At 37.5% G+C, this 12,621-nt stretch overlaps 1 protein-coding gene across 1 annotated transcript in view; it reads left to right on the forward strand.

Annotated features, from left to right (window-relative positions):
- prx (periaxin) overlaps positions 1-2,036 on the forward strand; it is a 45,905-nt gene extending 43,869 nt beyond the window's left edge. The window contains exon 9 of the mRNA XM_038305272.1: positions 189-2,036. Within this exon, the coding sequence (XP_038161200.1) occupies positions 189-460 (272 nt within the window). The 3' untranslated portion in view covers positions 461-2,036. The remainder of the gene's footprint in view (positions 1-188) is intronic.
- Positions 2,037-12,621: the final 10,585 nt, after the last annotated feature.

A 12,621-nucleotide genomic window follows, 5' to 3' on the forward strand; every position in this document is an offset into this window, starting at 1 on the left:
GTCTCAATATTTCTACTGAGTGGATACTAAATCATATATAAGTGCATATATATGTATAACATCTCTGTTCCTGATTTTTCTCTCATCAAAGACAAAGTTTCCTTTCAGTTCTAAGTTCTTCACCTATCCTTCCCACTTTTCCTTCTTTCCTCTCTATATCCTATCTGCCACTGTTTCCTGTGCTGCAGGCTTCCTCCAGATAACCCCAGAGGGCTCCCCTAAAGCCCAGCACAGGGGTGAGCTGGGAGGGGAGGCTGAAGTCTCTGGGTTGTTTTCCCTCCACACCTTGGAGTTTGACTACACCAGTCAGCCCATGTCTGAAGAGCACAACGTTTCCTCCACAGTGGAGGAGACTGTCACAACAGTAACCAAGACAACAAGAATCACTAACCTGGTTACCACTGAGACGAGAGCCTGCGAAGCTTCAACTACTCAACAAGTGTCTGATTTTAAATACTGAGATTGCTGTACTAATATCTTAAATACCTTTTGATTATTTAGTTGTTGTGAAGCTGTTTTTTAGGCTGACGAGATTGCTGTGTTCTTTTAATGTGGAAAAATAAAAGTTTATATTTTATATATTTTAGGTTAGACATGATTGTGACTGACTGCAAGGACTTTATATCAACCAGTATTGATGTCAGTATTACAGCTGAAGAGTTTAAGTGGGGTTTTTTTTCTTTAATATTTTACTATTTTTGTTGATTATTAAGCTTTGTCAGGTTAGTTCTAACTATTTATCCAGTTATGTCAAGCACAATCTAAATATATACAGGTTGTGTTATCCTTGTATTTTTGGTTGTGTATTAGAAGTGCAAAGATATTCACAATTTACATCTAAAAAATCAATCTGAGTTTTTATGAAGAGGTCAAAAGAAATTAGTGCAGAGCAACAAATACAGACTGGGGTATGTTTATGTAAATATCTCTGTAGTATAGCTTTTTTTTTTAACTATGTCGCTTTAAAGCTAAATGTTATTTTAATATTCATAAAAGTTTTTTTTTATCCAAATATCTGGTTTGTTCTGTTTGAGGTAAAAGTTTTAAATTTTACTGATGATAGCCAGTTTGTTTCTAAACTAGACGATAAGTGAAGGCATTTAGTTGGTGCTATGTCCCAGCGTTTATCAATATGTGTAAGCAGAACGTTCTGGACTCTTTCTACTGTAGGGATCAAACCTGCAACCTTTCGGTTGCATGTTGCTCTCAAACATTTAGGCCAACCTGCTGCTAGTCTATATTTTTTCACTGTGGATTTACTGGGAATTGCACTCATTTCTCAGAAATCTAGATTCAAAACTGTTATGGTGGGGCATTTTTTTTTTCTTCTTTACAAATATTTTAAACTAAGTATGGGAATTTAAGGGATTTGATTTAAAGATTAAAACAAGATCATAGAAAAGGTTCTAAATCTTAAATCTTTTGCCAAAATGTTTGTTTCTTTTTTTTTTTTTTTTTTTTTTGGCACGATGAAAAGGAGGAGCCAAAGTGTAGCAAAATGTGTAAATAAAACCAATGAGGTTAAGGCACTATTTGCTTTAATTCAATTTACATTTCTTATTTAATGCTGTCCTACATTAATTTATATGCAATAAGCAAAGCAAAACCTTAAACTTACTTTTGAAAAGTGCCTGCAGTTAAATCAATACATTCACCTAAAATAAAAGTTTTTGTTGTAGCTTTCAGATCAGTTTGATCACTAAAATAAGGAAATGGTGCATACAATTTAGGGAAAAAAAGGATATTCAAAATAGGCTTAGCAAAATATGTAAGTGAAAGTAAACTATTTGAGAACACATATTTTTGATTTGTTTAAGAAATGGAATGAAGCGGCTTTTAAAATGTTGATGGAGTTTTGCAGGTGGAAATCTGTTTTTTAATATAAGGGAAGGTCTGCTGTATGTGGAAAGATGTTTTTACTTTTCTGGATGGATTATGTGATCATATTTATTTGGATTTTAAGGTTGTCAGAACAAAGTGTTGTGCAAGAACTACATTGGACATAGTGCTACAGCAATAAAATAGTATTCACTAGAGTTGGTTGTTTTCTGACATTTTTTGCTATCCTTGTATTTTTACATCTTTTCTCCTGCACAAATGAAGACAGTTTTTTAGTTAAGCTTCTATGATTACTTAGTATATCCAATTTGTGGATTTAGGCTTGATCAAACATTTTATATATATATATATACGGATTTTCTCGGATTTTTCTCAAGCATTTTACATGCAGCACATGGTTTATACAAATTGATTTATATAAGGATAAATTGATTTATATATAGGAAGATTTTTTTTTTTATGTTTCAAAACTGAGATCAATACTAAAATCGGAAAAAGTAAGAAGGTCGAGTACTTTTGAAACCCTCCTTTAAAATTTGCCAGTAAATCTTAAATAGAGGAAAATGTAATTTATTTTAAAAATTTTCCTAATTTTAAACCTTCCTCTTTTATCTCAGTATTCCCACATTTAGATCTTTTTAATGACATGACAAATTTGTATTTGAGTTTTTCCAATTCATTCATTAACCAAACTTAATAGAGCTGCTAACTTTAAACGACATGAGAAACCTCAGATGATCATTTCTGAGCTCGGCAGACTTCCGACAAAATAAGTCAAATTGGGGCGCACTTTGAATGGAGTCCAAGGTAACGCCTCAATCTCTCCTTGTGTGAAACCATTGGCATCTCAAAACAAATCTGCAAATATGTCAGGAAGAGAATTGTTGACTTCCATAAGTCTGGATCATCCTCAGGTAAAATTTCCAGATATAAAAAAATATCCTCAAGTATAAAACATACTTGGCAGGACTTTGTCTCCCAAGATTTTGTTCCAACATGCTTTAATCAACCCAGGAAAAAAAAGTGAAAGACCTTTTGAAAATAGTGCAGAAGCTTCCTGAATTGGAAGTTTGGTGCTAGTGGAACCATGCTATGAAATGCTTTGCTGAAGGAGGGACGGCTTCACTCCACAATAAACCAAAAGGAGGGAAAAAAACATGATTTAAAAAGATCTATAAGAAAAATATTATGCTTTAATCAAAATCTTACGCCTCTGAAAAATGGGGCAGAGCTAGAGGGGGGCATGGTCATGGCCTAGCTAATCTATGGCCACTCCTACCAGGGGATTGTTCCCATGTGGATGTAATTCACCACTAATGGAACAAGCAGTTCTTCTCTGAATCAGAGACCAGCAGCAATGATAACGTTGATCTATTAATCAATAAACTGACAACAAAAATACAGGAATGTATTATTCACTACGATATACTGCAATTTAAGATGACTAAAACAGAATTCCTGTTCTTTTAAGAATCAGTCCTTTATGTTTTCATTGAGGAGAGTTTTTGTCTCTGCACTCATTTAGTCTTCTATATATCAAAACAGTTGCTCATCCAATTTAACGTAGACCTCTAAATTACTAATGTAGAAAACAGATGTCAACATTAATGAAGCAGGAGTTCAGGAAAATCTGATCTGTGTGCTGTGATGTATTTGGAAGCTATAGATTGTGTGACTGTTGATTATGCTGTTGGGATAGTTTACTGTGGGAACTGGTTCCTGCTCCTATAAGTTTTCTGGCCACCCAGAAAACTAATAGTTGAGAGGGTACATTGGTCCCTGCCACCATTTCTGAAAGGTACGTTCATTTCCACGCATTCAATAAATATTTGTGGCTCGTTTGTTATGAATTACTGCATCACTGCAGGGCTGCCTCGACATGTCCTGAATTTGAAGAAAGACAAAAAAAAAGAAAGAAATCTCTCATTCAACCATTTATTAAAGTGAATAATTGGTAATCTGGGAATAACTAATTATTTCATGTTGTTCAATGAGAGTAAGAAAATTATTAAATAATTTTTACAGTGTATGTGAATATCTACATTTCTATTTCTATACAGAATCACACTCATTGCCATAAATTCAGAGAAATGTGTCTAAAATGCATTATGGAAAGATACACATGGGTGAATGACGTTTTCTGGTGGTGAGTGTGTTTTGCAGCTTTTCTTGGTCGATGACGCAGTGGAAACGTAGTTTCTCAGTGTTAGGTTTAAACACCAAACACCTTATTCAGCAACCTGCACAAAGAATGACACAGATAATTGAGTATATCTTACTTGCAAGGAGAGGGGATCAGAAACTGCATTCAGTTACAACTTCAAACCCACTCTGAAGCAGTATCTGCTCTCCAAGCCCTTTATTGAAAAAACGCCCTGATTACAATGTGGTTTCAACCGCTAAAGGGGGAGGGAACAGAACCCAGTTGAAACCAGAATTTTCGTACAACATCATACAACATCATAGGATAAGGATAACCCCTCTCCTTATCTAGTTGCACAGTTCTCCATGCTCCTCCGCACCCTTAACGACATCTGATAACAGCAGTCAGCATCCCTCCTGTACAGACTTAAAAAACATTAATGACACAGCAAACAAAACTAAATGTTTTAACACTCTTTGTAATATGAGTAAGATAGAGATAACAAAATGTGTAAGTATAATATGATTAAAGTAATATGATTAAAGTAGAATAACTTATGTACAATTAATTAACCCAACATTTCCCTCCTGTTTATTCACTTTAAGCTATTTATTTTATCATTCAATAGTTACTTCTTTTCAGATTTTCAACTAAGAAATCATTCTCTTTTTTTTTAGCTGTAAAGGGTACACTCAGAGGTACTTTAAACTGGTGGGTTATTGTAGTTGGGATTAGGATAAAAGTCAGGAAAGTGTAAAGAGAATTCATCCTCTTCGCTGTCTTCATCATCCGATGGGTGTTCCTCAGTGGACATAAGGGCATACATTTCTGTTTTCATGGGTTGTATTGCAGTGGTAATTAGTCTATTTAGCAGCGCTCTAATACATGGAATACAACAACATCCACATAAGGTCAGGATGGCGGCAAATACAGCTACAGACATCAAAATAGAAAGTACCAGTTGTTTGTATTTACCAAAAATGTCTCCAGATCCATCCCACATTTTTGTGTCAACTCCAGAATGGTCTTTCATTTTGCTGTTAAGAGAGCGAAGGCCTTCAAGGGCCTTTGTGAGGCTGCCATCTGCAGCGGTGTTGTTGGGAATAAAGGTGCAACACTGATCTCCAGAAATAGAGCACACACCACCTTTTTCAGCTAACAACATGTCAACAGCAATACGGTTCTGGAAAGCCATCAGAGAGGTAGCTGACAATTGTTCATGGACGGCGGAGAAGCCTTGTTCTGTTCTATTTCCCAGCCTCTGGACGTTATAATGGATGTAGTTGATCCTGTCTACATTTTTATTTATAGTATACCACCAGCATAAGAAAGATTCAAATCCTGCAAAAACTTGATTCACTAGTTTATACTAATCTGGAACACCTCTGGGTACTCCAATACTGTCAATATAAGTAGGGTCATTAGACACTGTTTTAGCTGCTTGTTCTGCCATTAAAAGCCAGTTGTTTGTTTGCCCAGAGATTCCAGTGGTGACTTGAAACAATTCATCCGTTTTAAGCGGGTCATTAATATTTTGAATTTTTATCTGTTCACCTTGGGCAGAAGTAAGAATCCCTTGTATCTCATTTTCTTCTTGTGTAACATTTGCAGAGCACAGATACAATGTCCAACATGGATCGGTTTCACTAGACCGTGCACATATAAATGAGGAAGAACAGCCTTCCTTCTCAAGAGGTTCTGCTGTGGAGTTTATTGTCATAGTGAAAACTTTGGAGGCATGGTTAACAGTGAACCCTGATATTCTACTCATCCATTTCTTAGCTAAAGATGTCCATCCATATGATCCTTTTTTCCACTGTCCAGTGGTTCTGAAAACGTCTCCCCAACTCTTTTGAGTTCTTTGAACTACACGGGGATATAGGTAGAAATCATAACCTCGCCAATCTCCCGGGTCAATTTTAAATCTTTGCGAGAATGTTTGAAAAGGAATAGTCACCAAACTGATTACTCTAGTAGAGTTATAGCAGAGATAGACGTCCCTTTTACAAATGGGGGCAACAAGAATCCTTGCCCTGAGTGAGAGCTAAAGACAAAATTAATATGAAAAGTTGCAACATTATCTAGGTTCAAACTTCAAAAAGTTTCCTATGGGTAATCTTTTACACAGTGGTTTACTTCCTATGACCTCTCGGCAGAGTTGTTGAACCTTCACCAGTTTGAGATGGTTGTATGCTAAAAAATACAACCCCCTTTGTACGATGGACTTCCTCTGAAGGTCGGTGAAGGAGACCAAATGCGTATTCTATAACAGGTACCACAGTAGAATTACTAGAGTGCTAAGCAGTACGGTAAGGTTCCACAGAATAATTAAGAAAGTGATTTTACACATTACTCATCTGATCTATCTATCACTTTCTTGCAGTGTGACAAGTGGATCCATGTGCTTCTTTCAGCTATTTTTAATGCAGTTGGAGTGGTCAACAAAACCTGATAGGGTCCTTCCCACTTAGGTGAATACCAATGTTTCCTCTTTATGCTCTTTATGAGGACCCAATCACCTGGTTCAACTAATTGGTTTTCCTGTGGAGACACAGAGGGTGGGACACTGTCAGTTTGGTTCAGCTGTTGCTTTTGTTGCTCCAGCATCTTTCTCATGTAGTCTGCTAGAGTACTTTCATCATCTGTTTCCCAGCTATTATTAAAATAGGGAAGTCTATATGGTCTGCCAAATATTGTTTCATAAGGGGTCAACCCGGTCGTACTTGTAATATTTATGTGTAGTTTAACTAAGTCCAAACATTGAGTCCATGATCTTCCCGTTTCTTCCATACATTTCCTAAGTCGGTTTTTAACGAATCCGTTCGTTCTTTCCACAAGGCCTGCGCTTTGTGGATGGTAAGCACAGTGGTTTTTCAAGTCTATGTGAAAGGCTTGTCCTATTTTGGTTATTATCTGATTTACAAAATGCGTGCCATTATCACTATAAATTTTCTCTGGAATCCCATAACGGGGAATTATGTCTTTGCATAATGCTTTTGCAACTGTTAGTGCATCTGGATGTTTTGTAGGAAACAGTTCTACCCATTTAGAAAAATTGTTCACTAGGACTAAGCAGTACTTGTAATGTCCACTTGGGGTCAGCTCAAATGTAGTCCATGCTAATTATTTCAACTGGAGCTGTACCTCTTGGCACCTGTCCTCACTTCGTTATCTGATTTCCTTGTGAATTGTATACAAAATGTGAGACATGCAGACATGCAAAAATTTTAAAAGCAATAGTAGTTTAACACCTGTGTGTTACTATACTATATTCATCATAACTCCCCCCTGTTTGAGATATGATGATTTCATGGATCAAAATAGCTGCTGGTTTTAATCAGAATCAGAATAATTCCAGAGGGAAATTGCTTTTGCTACATGCTCAAGTTACAGATATATATATATATATATATATATATATATATATATATATATATATATATAAATATCAAACTAAAGAATAAGAATATGAATATTGAAATCATTTTAATCAAATTGTGATAGCAAAGAATGCTGAGTTATTATAACACATGCTAAATCTTGAACCTGGGGCTTTACATTAAACAGAATTTCATAAAGCTGTTTCCATAGTTCTGTGTTAGGGCTATAAAACCAGCCTGGTTTGTGTGCACTGCAAAAACGATCAAGAAATAAGTTAAAATTTCTTAAATTAAGCGCATTCACCCCTAACCTGAGCAGGTAAATGAGACAGATCGCCAATGGAATGAGCAACCCCACTCTCAAAACAAGACAATTAGACAATATGCACTTGAAATAAGACAATGCAATTGTGTTTTCTTATTTTAAGTGTAAATTGATCTGTTCCATCGGCAAAATGTCTCCCACATCTCCTCAATTCAAGAACAAATGCACCCACTTCAAGAAAAAATGACTCATCTAGATTCAGATTTTTTGCAGTGTGGTGCGGACATACATAGAAATCAGATGCGTTTTCTGCAGCTTCTAAACGCAGGCCTGTGTCTCTCCACTGTGCTTCACTGGTCTTAACCAATGACAAATGATTTACCCATGATAAGCAGTACATTCCATACATCTGTGTAGAAAACATAAGTTGAACTTAGAGGTGCGTGGCGTATGGGTTCTTTTATTGTGGTTCTGCAGGCTCCTGTATCACACACAAATTTAACAGGTGTGCCCTGGACCATCAGAACTATTTCTGGTCTATATTTTTCTTTAAAAAAAAAAACAAATCTTCTAGGTTTAAGACATGGCTGCTCATCTAGTCATGCTGAGCTTCCTATTTTTTGTGGTTTACGTCGACAGTGTCTAGCTATGTGGTCTTCTTTTCCACATGACCAACACGCTCTGGAATCATCAGTTGAGCGTGATCCAAAGCCTCTTCCCCTTCCACGGCCTCTGCCTCGCCCTCTACCTCTGGACTGCTGATAAAACACAGTGTCCTCCTCCTCCTGATAAAACACAGTGGATTCTTTACTTTTATTCTTTTTACTTTTTATGACTTTCTCTGCATGCAGGGCGTGATTTATATAATTTTGAAGTGTTCCACCACTCATCTCTATGTGGTGACGATTTACCCATTTTTGAATTATACATTCTTCCACATCTTGCTTTGGAGAGGGAATTCCTTCTACTGTTTTTCTTTGTCTCTCCTCTCTCCCTCTCTTAACTCCACGCTCTCCCTCTTCTCTCTGTCCTGCTAATTTCATCCAGACCATGGTTTGCATGTAACCTTCTTTTGCCATCAAAGTGTCTTTATTTTTGCTTTTTGTTTTTATTTTTTGCTGCAATTCCTTTATGTTTGTGGTGCTCAATTTACCATTAAAACCGTAGTTTTTTATCCAGTAACACAACGGCTCTACCGCCAATGGGTCATCATTTTCAACTGCTTTCTAGTCTTTACACTGGAGTTCCTCCAATAACTTCTGTTTTTCTTTACTTTGCCCCTTTCCCATTTTGAACTAAATTTGGGCCCAGTGGCTTTTCAACACCTGTCGTGTTCTAAACACTGGGGCTTCAGACAAGATGGTGATCAACGACTTTTTGTGGTAAAACTCACTTCAACCCTTACAGGTGGAGTTTTCTTGTCTACAAACATCCACAAAAGCTCACCATTTAACCCTTGTCTTTTTGGTATGAAATACAGATATCTAGTGATATCTATATTTCCTTTCACACACACACACACACTCACACTGCGCAGTTAACTTTTACTTTATTTTAAACACAGAGGACGCCGCTATCCTATGCAGAATTTAACTAGTTTACAACTCGGGGAGCCTGCCCTTACAAACTAGGGGAGCCTGCCCTCCCGCGGACTTTAACTGTTTTAAAATTTCTGTTTTACCTGATAGAGTCTAGAATTGTCAGGGTTTTAGTACAAAAGGGGAATCTCGTGGCCCCACGCTGAGAGGACTTCGCCGTCCTTCACTTCACTTTTTTTTATATTTTATATTTTTCTTTTTGTTTTTTTTATAATTCTCACTCACTCCTTATTAAAAGAAAAACTACTCACAATTCTCTGCGCCTTTGAAATGCTTCAACCGTCGGACTCCAGCTTGTAAGGGAGAGACCAGTCCCGTAAAGGGTCTATTTGCTGCGGCCGCAGGCTTATCTGGGTCTCGCTTACCTGCTGGGAATCGTCAGGTGTCTTGCAATCCGGCTCGAAGGACCAATTAATGTTAGGTTTAAACACCAAACACCTTATTCAGCAACCTGCACAAAGAATGACACAGAGAATTGAGTATATCTTACTTGCAAGGAGAGGGGATCAGAAACTGTATTCAGTTACAACTTCAAACCCACTCTGAAGCAGTATCTGCTCTCCAAGCCCTTTATTGAAAAAACGCCATGATTACAATGTGGTTTCAACCGCTAAAGGGGGAGGGAACAGAACCCAGTTGAAACCAGAATTTTCGTACAACATCATACAACATCATAGGATAAGGAGAACCCCTCTCCTTATCTAGTTGCACAGTTCTCCATGCTCCTCCGCACCCTTAACGACATCTGATAACAGCAGTCAGCATCCCTCCTGTACAGACTTAAAAAACATTAATGACACAGCAAACAAAACTAAATGTTTTAACACTCTTTGTAATATGAGTAAGATAGAGATAACAAAATGTGTAAGTATAATATGATTAAAGTAATATGATTAAAGTAGAATAACTTATGTACAATTAATTAACCCAACACTCAGATATGTGTGTCTGAGGATGGATACATACTGAACTATGAAGAGCAAACAGTGCCACAGTCAGGCGACACGTACAGAGCTTTGCCTCTGCAGTATCACCAGCAGAGCATCGGTCAGGAATGCAGGAGGTCTCATCTTTCTCCCTGTTTTAAAATTATCTTTTGGTGAGCAGTTAATATGATTTAAATTATGGGGAAGTTATGATGCCCTTCAAATATGGTGCAGTTCACACAGCAGGATTGAGAAATAAGACTTTAGAGTGACTGTAGAAAAATATATAAAGAAGCAACCTCATATGAATGCAGGTGTATCTGTGTGCATTTTACTGAAAAATGCCTTTCAATTAGCTTTTTTATTTAACCTTTATGACTAAAACATTGTTTGATGAGCAGACTGACACCTCAGTAGCTCAGAGCCGATACATCCATAAGCCTGTAGCCTATTTTCCTTCATTTACTTTGGGTCGGTTTTTTACGTGCTGCTCGGTGGATATGATGTCAAGCGTGTATACGTTGAATGGGTCTGACCCACTGATCTCTATTTATTCACTGGATTGCTGACTGCTCAAAAAAAGTGAAGCCACTGACCGCCATATTGGTAGTCCCCACTCTGATGGAGACGTACCATAAAAATGCCTAGGTGTGTAGCATTTGGCTGCAAAAACAAACAGTTTGCCGGCTCCGGGAAGACGTTTACAGGTAATTTTACAGTCAGTGGATGTACTAACCAAGAAAATCCATAAATATGCCAATGTTTCCTATACTATAGTATGCAGCCTAACAATAGTCTGGCTATCTCAGACTGACTCAAAGACATTGATTTGAGTCAGCCGTCGACATTGTGTCTAAAGTTAGAAAATTGAAAGTAGAGTAAATAGAAAGTAATTCACTGTAAAATGTCAATGTAGTAATTCTTAAGTGGATGACCGTCATTTTTGTTGTTTTGTTGTTCCATGTTGCATTCATGGACTGTGGGCACTCTAGCAAAACATTCTCTGCATCATTTATTTGCCTTTATCGCAAAAATTCTGGGAAAAATAATATGTAAAAGACATTTACACTGGATGAATACTTAAAAGCAACATGGAAAGGGGCATCTCTCCTGCACTGTCAATCACGTTTCCCCGCCCACTCCATCAGAATAGGTTAAAAATCTCAATGTAAATAAAATCTGATTTGAAAGTATATTAAAAAAAAGAAACTGAAAGTAATGCATTTGAATCTAAAAATATAAAAACTGCAATAAAGAAAATAGTAAAAAAAAAAGTGTAATTAAAATACTGAACTGAATTTAGATTAAATTCCTATTATTTTATGCTCGCTTTTTTAGTTTACCATACATTATAAGGTAAAAATTTTACATTAAATATCAACTTCTGTTTTTTCTGTGTCAATGTCTGGTTGAGGTTTGAGGACCCAAATGCAGAGGCAGGGAGGTCAGAGGTGAGTTCTTGCAGTTTTAATGAATGATCACAGCTCACAGAGGCAGGAGTCCACAAACCCAACTCAAAATGTTACACAAACCAGAACCAAGGAGACATCAGGAGAAAACAAGCACAAGGAGCCAGGGAAAGACGAGGAACCAGCACCGAGGAACTGCACAGGGAGGGTATTTATGGACTCCTTTATAAGACTTGCATCTTCTCTTTAAAAGACCATGAATTCTGTACGTATCTTTAATGTTAGTATATTGATGTGCATAATTAACCACTGTGTTTTTGTTGTCAAGTGACAACAAAAATGCTGAATATTGATAGTATTACTGTAGTATCACTTGAGAGTATTACTGCTGCCACTGTCAGTATTATGGGGGGGAAATGGTAGGGGTGGCCACAAGGGTGGCCAAAGATTGGGTAAGGGTGGCCATGGCCATCCCTGGCCCCCCATCTAGCTCTGCCCCTGCCAAAAACACATCAAAATAGGAATTAACCCAATAAAACTAGAAAACAAAGAAAAACATGAATAAATATGAAACTGAAAACTTAACAGAACCAAGACCATAACATTCTGTTTCAACTAAGATTTAAAATTTTACAAACATTTTGACCCCTTTCTGATTAGGAATGATTAGTTTTCATAATCAGTTGTTTAAGAACAAAAATTCTGCCAAAATCTAAATATATCTGATTTCAGCAGCAGTCTGTTTAAATAAATGCATCCAGTTCTCTGCGGCATTAATAACCCGCCATACACTTCCGCTGGTCTCACTACTCTCTGCTTCAGTGAGGCACGAATCGCGCCTCCCATCAGTGAGTGGGCTGCCCTCCGTCATCCTGCTGGCTGAGCACACTGGAGCAGACCCACCGACTGCGCAAAGAAGCGTCGATGCGCCTCGCAGAGTCGCGACGTATGAAGAGATGCGTAACGGCCGCAGGAAGACCGGTCCTCCGGGTGTTTCTGCTCTGCGAGCAGACAGAAGCGGACTGAAGGCTGCTTTGGATGCAGACAGAAGCGGACTGAAG

This window comes from Cyprinodon tularosa, unplaced genomic scaffold (assembly GCF_016077235.1).
Source record: "Cyprinodon tularosa strain WSP-4 unplaced genomic scaffold, ASM1607723v1 ctg554, whole genome shotgun sequence".
Lineage (NCBI taxonomy): Eukaryota > Metazoa > Chordata > Actinopteri > Cyprinodontiformes > Cyprinodontidae > Cyprinodon > Cyprinodon tularosa.